We start from the raw sequence: 18,376 nt of genomic DNA on the forward strand, positions 1-18,376 counted from the left end.
TTTTTGAATATCTACTTTTTCAAATGCGGCTGTCACGTGGCAAATCGCAGTCATGAATTTTACTCTTCAGCATAAATTAAATATGTAAAGCATCAAAAACTTTGTAGCTTACTGGTGTAACTTACCTAGTAAAAAATGAATCAGGGACCCATGTCAATGTTTGACGTGATGTAGATAACCTAATAAAAAATATTACTCAGATAATTAATTTTAAACATTTCATTGTAAGATATAACCACTAAATAATAAGAACATAATTTTTCCTTCATTTTTATCAACCACAAACAAATCATATTTTGTAAGAATTTAAGAAATAAAAGAATACATTAACAAGAAAAGTTATTTAGTTACAGTATGTAGTTAAAACCATTTAATGATACACAGGGCTTTACATAAATCTAGGACCTGAAAAGAAAAGTCTTCTTATTGCTATCTGCCTTTTCACACCTGGATATATCAGGGGTTTGTCCAGGGTTTTTCACAAGGTCCGTTTTTTGTGTAAAATCAAATAATTTTGTGAAAAAGCAAAAATTTTTGTGAAAGATCAATTTTTTTTACTATTTATTTTTATTTTATTTTATTATTATTTTTTGGGGGGGGGGAAATAAAATAATTTTGTAAGAACTAAATTTTTAAAATTTAAACATTGATAAATGCATTGGGGGGGGGGGGGGGCTCATAGTGAAAACTGCGGCATTGAACTAATTTGTTGGAGTTTTATGGTAGTTTTTTTCTTTTCAGGGAGATTATCATTTTTGAAGGTTTTCATAGCATATACTGTTCCACATCTTGCTAAATTGCACTAGAAATATTTGCTGAAGATGTTGTATGAGGAGATTGTTGTATGAGGAGTACAAATTTAAAATAATTGAACCAAAAATTAAATTCAGGCTTCAGTTTAGTATTTAACTTTTTGGCACATGAAATTTTTACAGTGCACGGAATTTTGTTTAACATTTGAATTATGGAAAGGGTCATTTTGACCCCAAGCAAACTTTTTTTGCTAACTGCTCTTCTATATTTTTACTAATATCTTAATCCTTTTTTGACTTTTCATTAATCATTGTGCTGCATGATACTATATAGTTCTAAAGAAATTTTTTTTTTTTTTTTTTTTTTTTTTGAGCCCCAATCGGAAGGTTATACCTAGAATTACGGGAGGTGTCATCTTGACCCCTTTGAGAAAAAAGAAATGCTAATGTATTTCATCACGATATATTTTCATATATTCGTTCTGTAAGCTATATTTATTTTTGCCAACTAAGCAACGAACAAAAAATAATATAAAAGGGTGCCTGCTTAACATCAGACCTGCCTGTCATGTGATTCGTAATGCCACAATTATACTTTCTAAAGAAAAGAGAACAGTAAAAAGATATTACGCATAGATGAATGTTTGTTGGTTCGGCTAGATGTTTTTTTATTCCTTTTTGATAAAATAGTTTGCTTTATTTACGTGCCTTTTTGTTTTTGAAAAAGCATATCATAGTTTCGTAAAAATGGGCTAAAGCAAGACGAAATTGTAAAAATGCTGCAAGAACTAGATGCTCTAGATCAAATGGGAAGGAAGCACTCCCTGAAATTTCCTCACTGCCTTTGGCCAGTATATATTATATATCTTCCACAATATTTTGGACTGAGCACCTATCAATGCCTGAATTTTGTTCAGGACAGGTACAAAAAAAAGTATCTGAGGAAGGAATTTTTAATTACGTTTAGCAGAAGGAGAACTCAGAGAGGAACACATATTCTTGCTGTAAGTAAATTTATGAGGGGCAAGATTCAGTGGAGTAAAAAAAAGAAATATCAAACAAAGGAATGTAAGGGTGAAAGAAACTTACTTTGTGACACTGTAAGATATTTGGGTCAAAATTAGATTAGCTCGTGCAAAAAATGCTGCACAGACGAATAACCTTGTAAGTACAATTATTTGTTATTTTCAATTTTAGTAAATAAAATAAATAAATAGAATACCATTAATCTACTTAAATATTTGGGTCCAAAACTGTTTTTTGCAAAATTTGATAAAATATTCACTTTATTGTAAATTTCTAAAATGTTCTTAATGAAACTGAAACAACGCTAGATATTTCAATCTCATTTTAAAAAAATATTTTTTTAATATTTCATTATATAGATTTAAAACTTCTCTATCCTCAAAACAAATAGTTATTATTATAATTTAGTTCATTTTAACTTCATTTTAAAAAATAACTAACATTATGTAGGAAACTACGCCAATTTCTTTAGCGGGAGTCAAAATGACCGCCACCGTATTTCTAGGTATACAAAAGCTGCCGTAATTCTAATGTTAAATCTTTTAAATTAATAAAAATAGAGTAGGGAGAATGGTGCTGAGGCAAAAATATCAAGCTGCAGGTCATAACATTATCAGATAAATGTATAACAACATCAATGCTGGCTATTTTGATTTATTCTATGGTGATAAAAGAAAAAAGTCAAGTTATAAAAACAACTAATGTAAGTTTCGAAGTACAGAAATCCATAAAATACACAACCAGCTCAGTCAATTCTAGCCGAGGACTGCAGTTTCGTGCTTATTAGCACTCATCAGCCCCGCATAGGAGTGACTGAGCTGGAGGTGGAAAACCTCTTAAGGAAGCCAAGAGTGTCAAACAAACTGGTAGCTAATACAGAATTAGCACTGACCAGACGAATGACTGAAACAATGGTTCGGTTCAACTCGAATATTGAAGGCAAGGCAGGTATGTTTGTTAATTCTTTTAAGGAATCCAACAACAAGTGCTATATTTGGTAGCATTAGTGATTTATTGCTTGTACAGTGCCTAAGCATCACATAAATATACATACCAGATTTCTTTTGCAAAATTAGTCTTTTTTTATTTCAGATTTGCTTTTACAATAAATAATTTGTGAAAGATCTGTATCGGTTGATCCAAATTTTTGAAGGGTCTGTTTTGGTTATCGGAATTTTGTGAAGGGTTCGTTTTGATTGATCGTAATTTTGTGTAGGGTCCGTTAACAGACCCAAATTTCCTGTAGTCAGACCATTGTATGTGGAGTTTAAATGAAATTTATTGAAAAATTTAACAGTAAGAAGATAAATCTACATTTTTTGAAACAAATACACTATTGATTATTTCAAAAAATTATCCATCATTTTAAGAAGCCAAAATGGTAAAATATTACTTGCAGTTGTGTCTTGCTCAAAATTACAGAAAATCAAAACCTTCACAAATCGACATTGAACTTTAAAGAATCATGTCAATTACACTGCTTACAACAGGGCTTTGTCAATTTTAATTTCAAAGGAGAGATCCACGACATTTTGGGACATGTCACAAATAATTTTTCCGGGTCCTCCTTCAATATTGCTTACCCCTACATATATCTTTTACCTCTCATTTTAATAGCCCTATTAAAATCCCCCACAGCTTTGACTATTTCTTTACATAAGCCTGGTGCCTCCCCTATAAAACACCTCCGATCCCCAATACCGGAGGCACCCTCCATTGGTGCCTTTATAAGCGGCGGCATAACGTTTTGCGTAATTAACATTTAACTTCTAATTTAGAATTGTATAATTTTTTTAATTGATATTTTAACCCATAACAACGAAATGAAATAAAAAACCAACTCAATATGTGAATGTCGATTGGCAATTGACATCTGTCATGCCCATGAGGATAGAGGAATGTCTAAAGTGAAAGAAAGAAAATAGGATGGACAGTTCCTTGGGGACAGGGCTAGTACTTGGATTATCCTCAAATAAGCACAGGGCCGATCCTAGGGTGTCGGCCGCCCGTGTGCAAAGACCTACTGTGCCGCCCTTCAAGAGTAATTTCCATATTTTGACTAATCTTTGACGCCCATATAAATATTTCTTCAAATTTCAAAATCAAGTTCTAATTTTAAAAAAAACAAAGAAAAATAAATAAAAAAAAAACAGAAGGTTGAACTTATAAAAATGAAGAAAAATTTTCTAGTAAGAAACTTTTTAGGTACAATTTATATCTTTGAAGGAAATAACAGATGCTAAAATTTACTAGTCGTAAAAACGCATTTTATAGTCTTTCTTCGGTGACATCAGTGAAAGGATGGAGGAGGGAGATCAGGGGAGAGGGGATTGCTCCCAGAAAATTATTGAAATTGGCGTATGAAAAATAGTTTTAGTAATCTTTGGTTGTGTTTGGTTGCAAGGAGAAAAGAGTCGGGTATATTCAAGGTGCATGGAGAAATTTTCGAAATTGACGTCAAATATCGCTATTTTAGGAACTTTTTCGAGACTTCAGGGGAAAAGTAATGTTGGAGTTCTCTCCTAAAATTGTTTCAAAATTGAAATCAATTCGAAGCTATTTTTTGTGACCGTAGCTTAGGAAAAATCGCCGCTCTTCCCGAAAATTTTCCGAAACTGAAGCTTTAAATAAGCAGTTTTGGGTTATCTTTGTTGATGTTGCTAGAGGGAGGGAGATTCAATCATTTCCCATTGAAAGTTTTCGAAATTGAAGTTTAAAACGCAAATTTAGGCTATCTTTGGTGACGGTAAGGGATCTGGCGGCTTTTTTCCGGTAATTTCTTGGCACTATTGTTTCAAAAACCCATTTCTGGCTATATTTGAAAACGATAGGGAAAACGTGAAAAAATTCCGAACCGAAATATTTTTCGGAACTAAAATCCATTTTAGGCTATTTTTGGGAAGGAAGGGCTTTGGGGCTCCCAAGCGGATATTTCTAAAAGCGCAATTTTATGCTATCTTTGGAGACGTTTACAAAACTGGGAAGCTTCGGCGGATCTTTCGGATATTTTTCGATATTAATATCTGAAAAACACAACTATAGACTTTTGTCCACCTCACTTCGACGATAGATGGGTATATGCCCTAGTGCCGTTAAAAGTTACATAAGCCAGGCAGTTCTCTTCTAGAGTTTTTTAGGAATTGATTTTCCAAAATCGTATCTTAGGCATTGTTTGATTACGATGGGACAAAGAGCGGGCAGGGGTTCAGTGTATCCTCACGAACTGTTTTTTGAAACCGAAGTCAATTTCAAGCTGAGGGGGTGGGATTAGGGGCCTCTCTAAAGACGCTAATTGAGACTATTTTTAATAGTAATGTTTGGGAATGGATTTTCGGGGCCCCTCCATCACAAAAATTTCGAAAAAGAAATAGGAAAAATGTCATTAAGCAATTTTTTGATGACATTAAGAAGGGCTGTCCTCTTAAAACACATTTTGGATTTTAAAGCCAGCATTTTCAGGCTATGTTTGATTAAGTTAAGTTGGAAGGGGTGAATCAGAGATTTAATTGGGTCCTTAAGATCGGTGGTTCAATCAGCAAAATTTTCCGAAATTAAAGTCCTAAAAACGCCATTTTTAAGTCTTCTTTAGTCTCGTCAAGAAGGTCATGGCATTCTTTTGGATCTTCGTTTTGAAGCCACGTTTAAATTTACTACCCGGGGCAAGAGCCCTGATCTGAAACCGGGCAGTTCATGAGTGATTTTAATTCGAAAAAAATGCTGTAAAGGGGAAAAAATACAAAATTTTAGTTCATTCATATATATTCGACTCTCAGGGGAATCGCAATTTTCCAGTCTCTCCACGCAGCCGCGATTGTTGAAAACAGAATTTGTTGTTTGAAATGCTTGTGATCAGTATAGCTTTTTTTAAATATAATATATAAAATATATCTTCATTGTTTAGGTCTATAAAAGCTTGGAGGGTAAACATTAGTGGCCCTGAGTGCTCCTTTTAGAAGGCACCCTTTCATGCTTCAGGAGGTGGCATTTCCCTCATCTCCCCTCCCCTGTATCCATGCCTGATTACCGGTTCTGTCATAAATTTTGCAACCAAATGAAGCAAGTGTGTAAAGAGTAGATATTAATGGACAATGAACCAACACAATGTTCATTAACAATCTATTTTTCTTAAACTATGCTATGCTGTTGGGAAATCGGCACTTACTTTGATAATTGAACATTTAAGATTTAGCACATTTATTTGACTTATTATAAGTTATCTTTTGAGAAATTCTTGAGGAATTTTGCTTGATTAAAATAACTTTTTGATGCGGCCTGCGGCCGCCCCTTGCTTTGGCCGCCCTTGTGCGGTGCACACTCTGCACACCTGCTAGGATCGGCCCTGAATAAGCATTTGAAACTTCTTAGACTACCATAGCTATTGATAGAAACGGATGTCTAACAGATCTTTAAAAATTTCTGGTTGTAATCTTTTCAGGAGAAAAGTGAATTCCATTCTCTCTGGTTTAACTTTTAGGAACTTAAGATTCTTTTTTCTTTAACCAGGAGTGGAAATAGCACATCCTTTGAGAAGGCTTGTGTTTGAAAAATTTGGTCTTTTACACATAATAGCATATCAGAGAGAGCCCTGGAGATACACAATATTAATGTCATCAAGAAAAAAAGTTACTCTGAAATTGCAAAATACGATTGCTTTGCAACAGTCCAGTTCCTCACATTTTTAGTAATCCTTTTCAAAGCCCTAGGCAGCTAACTAATCTGTAAAGTTTTTTAATACATGTTTTACCTAAAGTATCACGAGAATAAATCCTACACTACTCCAACTCATACATTTTTTTCTTGAACAGGTACTTTGTAATTAAATTGCTCTCACATCGATAGTAGGTCTGGATCTATAAATTTTGGGCCCCTTTTGCAACAAACTCTGTAGGGCCCCTCCGTCCAGAGGCCAGCATTATATATTAGCAACGTTATTAAGTATTAGTGCTAATTTTCTTCAATTTCTTGTGCTGTCGGGCCCCTTCAGGATGTGCAGGTATGCAGATATGGGCCTGATTGTATACAATTCATCATATACAACATATTTTGGCAATTCCATTAAGTTCTTCACTTCTAGACTCTTTAAATGGGCCCTCCAGAAGTCAAGGTTGATACACACTATTAATAGACTCCATCCCTTTCCAGATGGGTCTATAATTAATTGAGATGAACTTGAAAGAAATGACTTCTCATGAAATGTAGTCTACAAGCAGTTGCTGCTTTCTTCTGGGTAACACAGCCATTAAATTTTCCAATCTTTCAAATTTGACGAGCAAAAGCTTTAAATATACTTCCTGGAAATGCAAAACTTTAGATATTGAACCAGCCTTAAACAATGACTTATAGATTTTAAGAACACTTTATGAAAACTCCCCCTGTGACAAGGGCATCAGAAACTTTCCAGAAGCCCCTGGGTTTTTAAGAGCGTTTCTACAAATACGGAAGTTAAAACATACTAGGGCAAAATTATTCCAAAAAAAAAATCTGAAACTAAATTTAATCTTTAAATATTAGTTCTCTGGAGAAAAGTAGCATGTAATAAAGAATTCTGTGACAAGACACTTTAGTCATAAGGAAAGTCTGTTTACATGCATTATTATGATACACAATACCAGTTAGACAATTTCTTATTACCTAGTTCCTCCAACATTTAAACGTACGATGTCTCCCGGCAGCATATAATGACACATTATACCCTAATTACTAAAAAATTAACACATTTACAAGCAATACTGTATTCGCGTAATGAGATTCACCCATCATTCTAAAATTCATTTAACTAGTGCAAACAACGTGGAGAACGCGAATCTTCATCGTAGCTCCGCCTCTAAATAAATGCACTTTATTAGGGTTACATTCGGAAACAGGCACCGGTCGCACCGGTGCCACCGCAAGCGTTCGGAAACGATCGAGTCGCAATATTTTTTTCCGCTTGCGGTGGCACCGATACTACCGGTGCCTGTTTCCGAATGTAGTCTAGGGCTGCGTTCGGAAACGATCCACCGGTTACACCGCGTGGTTAGTCCGGTGTGGTTATGACGTATTTGGAATTTCTCTAGGAATTCCGGTAGAACAGCTGTGTTTCCGAACGCTCGTGGTTAAACCGCGGTAGTTCTAGTTCAGCAGCAAACGACACTCCAATCAACGCGTAACTTTCATAATAGGCAAGTCACGTGTGTTACGATCAAAACATGAAACACGACCGGATTGGCCAACACAGACTTTGTGACGTTTGTGATCTCGCTAACCGCTTCCAGACAGCGGTGCCACAGGTTGCTACCAAGTCGACCGCCAGAAAACAACCGCAGTTATAGTGCCTAGAAAGAGGCAGTCTTTCTAGGCACTATACCGCAGTGTTTCCGAACGCGGTTAAGTGACGTCAGCGGTTCCACCGCAAGCGTTTCCGAACGCTTGCGGTTGCACCGAGGCGACCGATCCGCGTTTCCGAATGCACCCCAAAATGCTAAAAAAACGTTTTATCGCTCTACAAACCAGGGCTGTGGAGTCGGAGTCGAAGAGTCGGAGTCGGACTGATTTTGGAATAAAGGAGTCGGAGTCGGAGTCGTTAGAAAACATGCCGACTCCGACTCCGGGCTTCTTTTTTTCTTTCCTTTTCACTGACTCTCCTTGCATTTTTAAAAAATTGATTACCGATTGGTTCGATTACATGTATAAAAAGATACTAATGAGAAAATAACTGCCATTATGGTAATCAGCTAGCTTGAATGCTTACCGAACTTTCTGTAGCCGTCCCCTAGTTTGCTTGCTTTTTAACTTAACTAATAGCAACTGTCAGCAAACGGTTTTGTTGAATAACATTTTCAAGTAATCACTTTCAAATAAAAATAGAAATATAGTGTTTTGTTCTATCTCAGTTTAAAATAGTAAAAGAAACGTAACAATTTAGTAAGTCGACGCCCGTAAAGGTTGAAGCGTTTAAGTGTAATCGGCAAATTCAAAGAAGTTCTGGCTAGATAGCACGAATCCAAAAGATTCGATGAAATAATCTAATGTTTTTTTTCTTTATTAAGACTATTTCTGTAAGCTTGGTTCTCACTAAAAAGTATGGAACAAAATAAGTGTAAATGATTTCTTGATTACAACACTCAAGAATTGCAGTTAATCTTAAAATCTTCATATTTAGGTTAATTCTAAAGCAGCCAATAAAATTTAAATTAAAAGTTGAGCGAAGAAGAAATATAGGTATAGTAAAAGCTATTCGTACAAATTTGTATACCGCCGCGTTTTGTGTTAAACTAGCTCCTAACGTATATGTGCCCTATATTTTCGTTGAAATTTTATTGATGAAATATAATTTAAAATATATTCGCGAAAATTTTCAGAATTAAAGTATTTATATTTTTTATAAACTCTGAAATTAACTTTGGGTGTCATCTACCAGATGGATATCACCCGGGGCAAACCACTCCCTCTCAAGAACTTGTATTTAGAAAAAAAAGTTTTTTTCTCTCCCAAGCTACAGCTTTCAAAAATTGAAAGCACACGATTTGATCAATATATTGTATTTGTTAAACATTAAAGTGGGGCAAATTACAGATAATCATTTTCAAAATTTTTAAAAGGGGTTTTTTAGTCATCTCACTTTTAACTCGTAACTATTGGAAAGTTTGATTTTTAAATTGAATTTATAACGTTGTATGACGTCTTGGGTTTACAATAAAAAACAAAATGCGAAATTTTCATAAAAAGGAATTAATATTTCAATCTCTGTTAAGAGGTTTTCCCCCTTCCCTTGAATGGAGAGAGGGAGTTGAAAAAATGCAATTAAAAAAATTTAAAAAAATCCGGAGTCGGAGTTGGAGTCGGGCGTTTCAAAATCCAGGAGTCGGAGTCGGGGTCGGAGTCGGCCATTTTCCTTCCGACTCCGCAGCCCTGCTACAAACCACGGGTGCATTCGGAAACAAGGATCGGTCACCACCGCTGGATTTCGACGTCATCTAACCTCGCTCGGAAACGCTGTAGTCGCTTTCTCGACCGGTGTTCGTGTGTCGAACCGGAAGCAACCTGGACATCGCCGTACAGTGGAATATTTGGTTGTGTTCGATGAGCGATCGGTAGCTTATCGGTTAAAATAATGACGTTACTACGCTTACATTCTACGAGCTCAACCGGTAGCGATTGATCACGTGACAGCAGTGACCTATGCTGATGCTAAAGCATTGGAGGTGACGTCATTATTTTAACCGTTGAGCTACTCGTCCCTCATCGAACGCAATTAGAGTCCCTAACGCAATCAGCGCTGCGGTTAGTTACCGGTGGACACCTTTATGAAGGCACCCAAACAGCGCTGCATCCGCGTAGGCTACGCCTCCACCCTACTTTTCATTCTTCGAGTTCGTCCGTTTGTTTGTTTACTATAGAAGAGAAGCAATGCGATGCTTAGGTGACAAGTATAGATTACGTACTAATGAATTTGAAGTCAATTATTATTTTGAATCTATTGTTAATGAAAAGAATTAATATATTATTTCCTTGAGCCTCGTTTTCAAAAAACTGGTGCAACGAGATTTTCAAGGATAAACGAATGTAAGTTCAATCATTCTTTGAGTATAATGTAAGATGTATTGTTTTCTTTTAAGTTAGTTAATTGTTCGTAAGAAGTCTAGAATGAGGAGTAGTAAAAAAGGAGCTAAAATGACACATGGTATGTTGCAAAATATCAGAAAGTACGTTTTGCTTGGAATTTCACATTAAAGTATTGCAATGCAAAAAAAAGAAAAAATATTAGCATTTCGTCATAAGTCTTGATTTTATTAATTTTCTCACTTAATGCAAGTTGAGAAAACTTTCTAAATATATACAGTGGCTTCCAAAAGTGTATGTACACTTTGAAGTTTTTTAGTAAAACCAAAATAACGTGAAACTGAATTCGAATATGAAGTCCAATTTTTTTCACATCATTCCTAATGTCATTCTAAATAAAACCCTGTAGTTTTTTCAAAATATTAACGAATCTCTTTTTTGAAATGGTTCGAAAAACGAAGAGACAGAAATGACAGAAATAATACGCCACAATAGTCATCGTACACTCAAATATTTTCAAATAAATTCATGATTAAAGTTATCTTTTTTTTTTTTTTTACATTGCGTTGACCCTTAAAAGTCATTTGGCTGTAATTTTTTGTTTATTCATTCCTTAGTATTGTGCTTATTACTTTAAAATGGCTGGTATTAGTAAAAGACCACAAACACCATACGAAATTTGAATTTTTTCCTCACAATAGCGTTAAATTGGTTTGAAATGTCTCGAAATCAGTTGATTTATTCCATTCAATAGTAAAGTGCTTTTAAAAAAAAATCGTACCAAAAACAAGGTAAGAAAAGGTCAACCGTCAAAGCTTGATCGGAGATTTACAGTTAAAAAATTTATGAAAAATACACATTTGAGTGCTGTAAAAGTTTCTGTAGAGTTAAATGAAAATTTTTACATTTAATTGTCACCTAAAATTGTTCGCCAAGTTCTCTGATTAGCTGGATTAAATGGCACCGCTTCCCGCAGAAATTTTCCTGTTTGTGCAAAAAACAGAAAGCTTGTGTTTTTCGTCACAACATCAATGATAAATAAGCTCCAAAACATTTGGAATAACATCTTACAGATGAAATTAAATTCAATATTTTTGGTTAAATTGTCGTATTATTGCAAATAGAAGAAAAAGTGAGGAGCTTAATCTTAGGAACTTAGTTGGAACAGTTAATCAGGACGATGAAGGTGTTCCTGTGTGAGGGTACAGATCAGCATCGGGACTTGGTAGTGAGGAATTTTTAGATGAAATAATGAATCATGCTGTTCAATTAAATATTTTAAAAACCAATTTTAAACTCTTAGTCAAAAATTTAGTTATCAGCAATAACTTTGTTTTTTAACGGAAAAATACCTTTGTGCTGAAGATTCAAAAAATCAGTAATCCAACGTTATAAAGCACAAAAATTGCAGACACGTGTTTCGGTGTTACAAGGAACACCTTTTTCAATGCAAAGAAGTGTGAGCTTCTGGATGAAAAGTCATCCGAGAAAAGCAACACGGTGAAACAGGAGATAGTATAAATATCAAAAAATCGAAATTAAACAAAACAAAAAAGATAAAATGACACCTGGAGGCAAAATTTATTATATAATTCCATCAGGAAAAAACCGTTAAGTAATAAATTTTCCAAGAAAGCCCATAAACAATGCGAAAAGTCCAAAAATGAAACCACTCTGAATAAATTAGCAATAGATTTACCAGTGGGGAAAAACTATATGGAAGCAATGTATGAAATGGAGAAATGCAGGAAAAAACAAAGTGAAGGATAAACATATTGGAATTAGTTAATCACAAAAACTAAATAAGAAAGCAAAAAATGAAAACAATAAAAGTAAGAAATGTATGACGTTTACATAAAAATAATAGAAAAACTAAACCAATTTTAACAAAGGAGTCCACACAGAAGAAAAATAGGGAATTGCAGTAAGATCGTTAACTAAATTAGAACGGTTCCTCAGGATGTGGAAAGATTCCCAAAAATCAAGATCTAACGAATTGGGACATTTTTGGATAATTTGATAAGAGTTAAAATCAAAAGAGTGATTCGATTCCCAACAGTGTTGGGCAATACTGGATTTATTCAGCTGTTGTTTTCTCACATAGCTTTGATGTTCTTTTAACCGAAATTTCAAAGAACGGCGGGTCTGTCCGATGTATCCAAGTCCGCAATTGCAAACAATTTTATAGATCCCACAACAATTAAGAGGATGAATAGAATCTTTAAGAGAAGAGAAAGAAAGTTTATTAATAGGAGAAAATACCACTTGGAATTAGAATAGCTTCAGAATCTTAGCAACCTGAAAACTAATACCAGGGAAGAAAGGCAGAACAACTAAATTCTTAATGTTAAAAGTTCTATTACGAACAATATTTTGAGATTTTTTGCAAAGTTTTTTATAAATGGAATCAACTAAGGTGGGCGGATAGTCTCTATCAACAGCCACAGCTCTTAAATAGTTAAGTTCCGCATTAAGGAGCTCAGGTGAAGAACAAATATTCATTGCACGATAAACAAATGTGTTGAAAGCTGAATATTTTTGATTAGGAGGGTGAGATGATAATCTATGTGGGGGTAATGAAACAGCAAAAGGTTTGCGATAAACTGTAGTTTCAAAACCAGACTCAGTTCGAGAAACGAGAACATCCAGAAATGGAAGGCAATTAATTATTCTGTTCTTTTTCACAAGAGAATTGAATATGAGGATCAATGGAATTTAAAATAGATTAAGCATCATCAATGCTTAGTTGATCATGATTCATAAGAACAAAACAGTCATCAACATAGCGAACATAGAATTGAAACTGTAGTTTCTGAAACAGCTTGAGCTCAAAATAATGCATGTAAATATCACTAAGGATGGGGCTAAGTGGGTTTCCCATTGCCAAACCATCCGACATTGTATAAAATCTACCATTAAAAACAAAGGAACATTGCTTTAGATTGCATTGGTTTAGTTTTTCCATTATTTTTATGTAAACGTCGTACATTTCTTACTTTTATTGTTTTCATTTTTTGCTTTCTTATTTCGTTTTTGTGATTAACTAATTCCAATATGTTTATCCTTTTTTTTGTTTTTTCCTGCATTTCTCCATTTCATACATTGCTTCCATGCATAGTTTTTCCCGCTGGTAAATCCATTGCTAATTTATTCAGAGTGGTTTCATTTTTGGACTTTTCGCATTGTTTATGGGTTTTCTTTGAAAATTTATTACTTAACGGTTTTTTCCTGATGGAATTATATAATAAATTTTGCCTCCAGGTGTTATTTTATCTTCTTTGTTTTGTTTAATTTCAATTTTTTGATATTTATACTATCTCCTGTTCCACCGTGTTGCTTTTCTCGGATGACTTTTCATCCAGAAGCTCACACCTCTTTGCATTGAAAAAGGTGTTCCTTGTAACACCAAAACCCCTGTCTGCAATTTTTTTCAATTTTTGTGCTTTATGTTTATGACATTGGATTACTGATTTTTTGAACTTTGTTTTTTATCAAGATAACGATAAGAAGCACATGGTTTTCAACGTTTGCATCTAATGCCTCAAAAATTGTCCTAAAGTTTAGAAAATACCCCTTCAGTTTACAGATTTGAACTTAATGTTACATATTTAGAGATATCTGGAGGCTAGATTATGAAAATACGGCTTTGAAGCAAAACTAGAGCTAGAAACAATAAAACTCAAAGTGTGGTTGAACACTTACTCAGAAATTAAGCAAAAAAAAAAAGAATGAAATCTATTCCCAGATGTTTAAAAGGTGTTGCTGATACTGCATGATATTCTACTAAATAATAACTTAATAAAAAGTTAGATTATTCAAGAATATATAGACATTTTTAAAAGTGTATGGAGACTTTTGTGAGATAAAATTTCCAGCATTTTTGATTTTTAAAAAATTAAGTTTTGATATATTTTTTAAAAATTTCATGTAGTTTTGTTGAAAATTGATCGTAGATCTTATAACTAAATACCTATTTGGAAATATTAATTCTACACAATGGATAGGGTCCTATTTCATTGAAAGTCCCAAAAGGTACGAACACTTTTGGGAGCCACTGTAAGTTTTATGTAGAACTTGGAAAGATGTTAGCTAAATCAGCATATCATTGAGATCAGCCCTTTTCTTGGGAATAGTGACATGCTCTTGTGCTAAATTCACATGCATCTAATTACACAAAAATCTATTCGATTTATATCATTTTATTAAGAGTTTATAGTTTTGCATTAAAATAATATTGAATAAATCTAATACTTTAAATTTGAAGTTCAACTAAATTTGAATGTAACTTATTTGAACTTTGTGATTAGTTTCGTTTTAAGGCGGAGTCTGAATTTATTGAATTAATGCTGCTGGGAGTTTCCAAAAACTGAATGTTCAGCTTATGCTACTCTATTTGTGCAAGCAAATGGTTGAATTATGAGTTAATTGGTTTAACCGTTTTTTTTTTTTTTTTTTTGGTGTTTTAAAACAAAGAAAGCTACTGGCAGTTATGAAACGAACACCATTTTTTAAATAGACTAAGTTTTGGTGTCTAGTGTGAAACCTATCTGAGCCTCCACCCCTCCATTCCGTAAAATTTTTGCCATTCAGAGTGGGTGGCCCAGGGTTTCCGCTACGGTCGCATTTCTCGCAAAATGCGAAAATACTATTTAAACTGCGAAAGTGGAACAAAGCATTTTCGCTTTTTTGCTCCAATATAACAAGAAAAAGAAGGGGGGAAAAAAGTACAATCAGAGAGAGGAAGCGATATTGAACTTAATCGTATTTATAAATCATATCTAACATGCATAAACTGTTATTAAGTTGAACAATATTTCGTCTTAATGGGCATTTTATCCCCCCAATAAATACATTGTTGGTGGTTTTCAGAAAAAAAAAAGTTTGCTCTCTCAATATCAAGAACAATTTTGAATTTTTCATTTCAAATTTTTAAAAGATATCACATAATGTGCATTTATTTCTTCAAAGATGTCAAGCCTGAATTTTAGCATTTTGCTAAAGACTTTCCCCCCAATTTTAGTTTTTTTGCTAAAGGATTTTTAAACTTGACTTAAACGCTGGGGTGGCCCCTTTCAAGGGTTTTTTTTACAGGTTCAATATTATGTCTATAATACATAATATAAGCAAGTGTAACACATACAATAAAGTTTGAAACTTTTCTAAAGGGGAAATAGTATTTTATTTAATACAATTTTTGACTTAACTTTTTATTCTTCTCCATAATTTGTTTTCAAATTCGTTTCTCAGTTCAAAATGCAAATCTCTATCCAATCTATTTGTTTGTAAATCTCTATCTATTATTCCCAAAGTTACTTCAGCTGAAAGTTTTACTTGCTGACAATTACAAAACGAATAAGTAAATTGATCGTTAGCGTCTAGCATTCCAAAGAAGCAAGTTACTTTAAAGTTTGCTTATTCGTTCTAAATATGCCTATCCTCACTTTTGTAAGAAAATTGTTATTTGATTTTTCTAGGTATTAATGTTTGTCGGCTTTTAAAACTTGTATCCAGATCTAAAGAAATACTAGTTCTTTACCATCAGTGAGCATATCATTAAAATCTTCATCAGACCTGTAGCCTTTCAAAAAGCAAAATTGGAAGTTTTTGGCTTTTTCAAATATACAAATAGGTAAAGTAAAAAAAGGGGTGGGGACAGGGCCCGACTAACTAAAACTGAGTCCCAAGGCCCACAACAATTTGGAGGCCCCCTGAAAACTATTATTATAAAAATGTGTGTATTTTTTGTATAGTTGTAATGCTATGCATAATTCTTTAAGTAATTTGGGGCCCCTTAGGAAGAGGAGGCCCTAGGCCCAAGCCCCCTCAATCCCGCGAACAATAGTTATCACAAAAAGATATACTTCACAAATTATGCTACAACATATTCCCCTCAAGAACCAAAATGGGTTTTGGAAATTTGCTCGTATGCTCATCTTATGTACAGGGCCCGATTAAGATGTCGAGCGACCCTAGGCCAAACCCTTTTTCTAGACCCCTGTAATCACACATTACCGTTTTCTTTTCATTAGGAAAAGCAATTTAAGCCATTAGAGCAAAAGCAATTTTATCCATTTGGGGGCTCCTAAAGAGCAGGGGGCCCTAGGCCAAGGCCTAGTTGGCCTATTCAGTAATTAGGCCCTGAGTATAGATCTACCAAAATAGCATTCACAGCTCCTCATTAGAAAGAAAAATGCAAATACATGCATTAATTAGCATTACATGTTTTCAGTGTACAAGATTTTACTTTTAAATAGCATGTTTAGACAAAAGAAGGCAATAATTTTGTCTTTTACATAAACAGCAAAATGGATTGCTTGTTTCAGTGAGCAAGTATAATTTCACCGACACCGCTAGATATAATGAAAAGTTCAAATTAATGTTTTGAGTAGGATAAGTCTTTGCTCCATTTGGAGCAGCTTTGATCACTGGAGCTAAGCGCCTTTTTGATTGTGGCGTCGTCTTTAACCGCACAAGCTTGCACATAGCGACAGCACGGCCGGCTTCCTTCTAGGGAAAACATTATATTTTAAACAATAAAAAAGGTACGGTTGTGTCGAGAATATAACCATTAACCCCGCTCCCATTGAAAAAGAAAATCAGTTTTTCCTTAAAAAATCTGGAAAATACTAGTTTTTTTTTCCATTGTCCCAAAACTTCCCATAATTTTATATCCCTAAAGATAACACAAGTGGAGTCAGGCCCATACTGGCTCCTTCTGGGGTGGCTCGCCAGGTACTGGAAAGGGGCTGTGTGGGGGGGGGAGGGGGGCTGGGGGCCCTCCCCAGAAAATGAAAGAAAATTATTGTTTAAAAAACTTTTTTCCTTTTGAACTTGTGATGTAATAAAACTAAAATTAAATAGAAACATGTGTTTGAAGTTTTGTTTGACTTCACCCTTTATCAGAAAATTCATACTATTTTCATAAAATCTATTAAAGGCGAGTTTTTATCAGTTTCTGAATTAAATCTTTTCTCTTTGATTGACCTTATAAGCTGGAAGGGTGGGAGATAAGGATTGGAATGCAGGGCTCCTTTTCAGTGGAGTATAAAATATTCCCAATTTTTGGAGATCCTCCCTTCTCTGGGAAAATTTTTGGAAAACAAATATAAAATTCTGCATGCAGGGGTCTGTCCAGGATTTTTCACAAAGTCCGTTTTTTGTGGAAAATTAAATAATTTCATGAAAAAACGATTAATTTTGAGAAATATCAAATAATTTTTCAAAAAAAAAATTTTTGTGGTAAAAACGAAATTTCAGAATTTTGAGATGGAGCAAACTGCAACATTGACACTTACAGTTGAGTGTTTCCCCTTTTTTCTGTAGAGAATATCATTCTTGATTGTTTTTCTAGTATTCAGGGGTGAGGGGGGTGCATCACTCACTGAGAGCTGGGCACCCCTCAAGTATCAATATCAATCTACAATTCTACATCATGTTAAATTATACTATAAATTTTATTTGTATAGTATTTAAAATAACTGTAAAAAAAAAAACAGGCAGGGGTTCAGCATTTAACTTTTTGACCCAAGACACTGTTGAAAAGCACAGAATTTCGTTTAAAACTTAAAAATTCTGTGATTTTTACAAAAATATAAAAAGATTTTATTTGTTTACCTCTTAACAAAGCGTACTAAACATCGAAAATTTGAAAAATCTGATTCCCATAGCAGATGCAAAGAGATCGCAATCCTGAAAGTCAAGGCATTAAAAGTATAAAAACGGCTTGTAAAAGAAATATTTTTGATAAAATTATTTTAAAATTGCATTTTAGAGTCCTGTGATTAACATATCATTAATATCTGTGGACACAGTTGAAGCAAAAAAAAAAAAAAATTAAACCATTGATTCCATTAAACCATTTTAATTTTTTACTCATAAAAGAAAATAGAATTTCGCTTTATAAAACTTTAAATAAGCATTGTTACAAAAATAAAAAGACTTTTCATTTATTTGCATCCTAATAAAGCAAAGTTAGCTTGAAAAAAAAAACATGATTCTCATATTGGATGTAAAAAAATTGCATCTTTCAAAATGTAGGTATCTAAAAAAAAAAACAG

The 18,376-nt window shown here is 33.9% G+C and overlaps 2 protein-coding genes across 2 annotated transcripts in view; one reads left to right on the forward strand and one right to left on the reverse strand.

Moving 5' to 3' along the window:
- Positions 1–7,532, reverse strand: part of LOC129219221 (BTB/POZ domain-containing protein KCTD3-like) — a 151,812-nt gene extending 144,280 nt beyond the window's left edge. Inside the window, exons 1-2 of the mRNA XM_054853546.1 lie at positions 7,410–7,532; positions 126–179 (exon numbers count right to left, since the gene is read on the reverse strand). Of these exons, the coding sequence (XP_054709521.1) occupies positions 126–179; positions 7,410–7,465 (110 nt within the window). The 5' untranslated portion in view covers positions 7,466–7,532. The remainder of the gene's footprint in view (positions 1–125; positions 180–7,409) is intronic.
- Positions 7,533–10,162: 2,630 nt separating this feature from the next.
- Positions 10,163–18,376, forward strand: part of LOC129219014 (uncharacterized) — a 42,766-nt gene continuing 34,552 nt past the window's right edge. The window contains exon 1 of the mRNA XM_054853333.1: positions 10,163–10,322. The gene's annotated coding sequence lies outside the window, so the exon portion shown is untranslated. The remainder of the gene's footprint in view (positions 10,323–18,376) is intronic.

The sequence above is a fragment of the Uloborus diversus genome, chromosome 3 (genome assembly GCF_026930045.1).
Source record: "Uloborus diversus isolate 005 chromosome 3, Udiv.v.3.1, whole genome shotgun sequence".
Classification (NCBI taxonomy): domain Eukaryota; kingdom Metazoa; phylum Arthropoda; class Arachnida; order Araneae; family Uloboridae; genus Uloborus; species Uloborus diversus.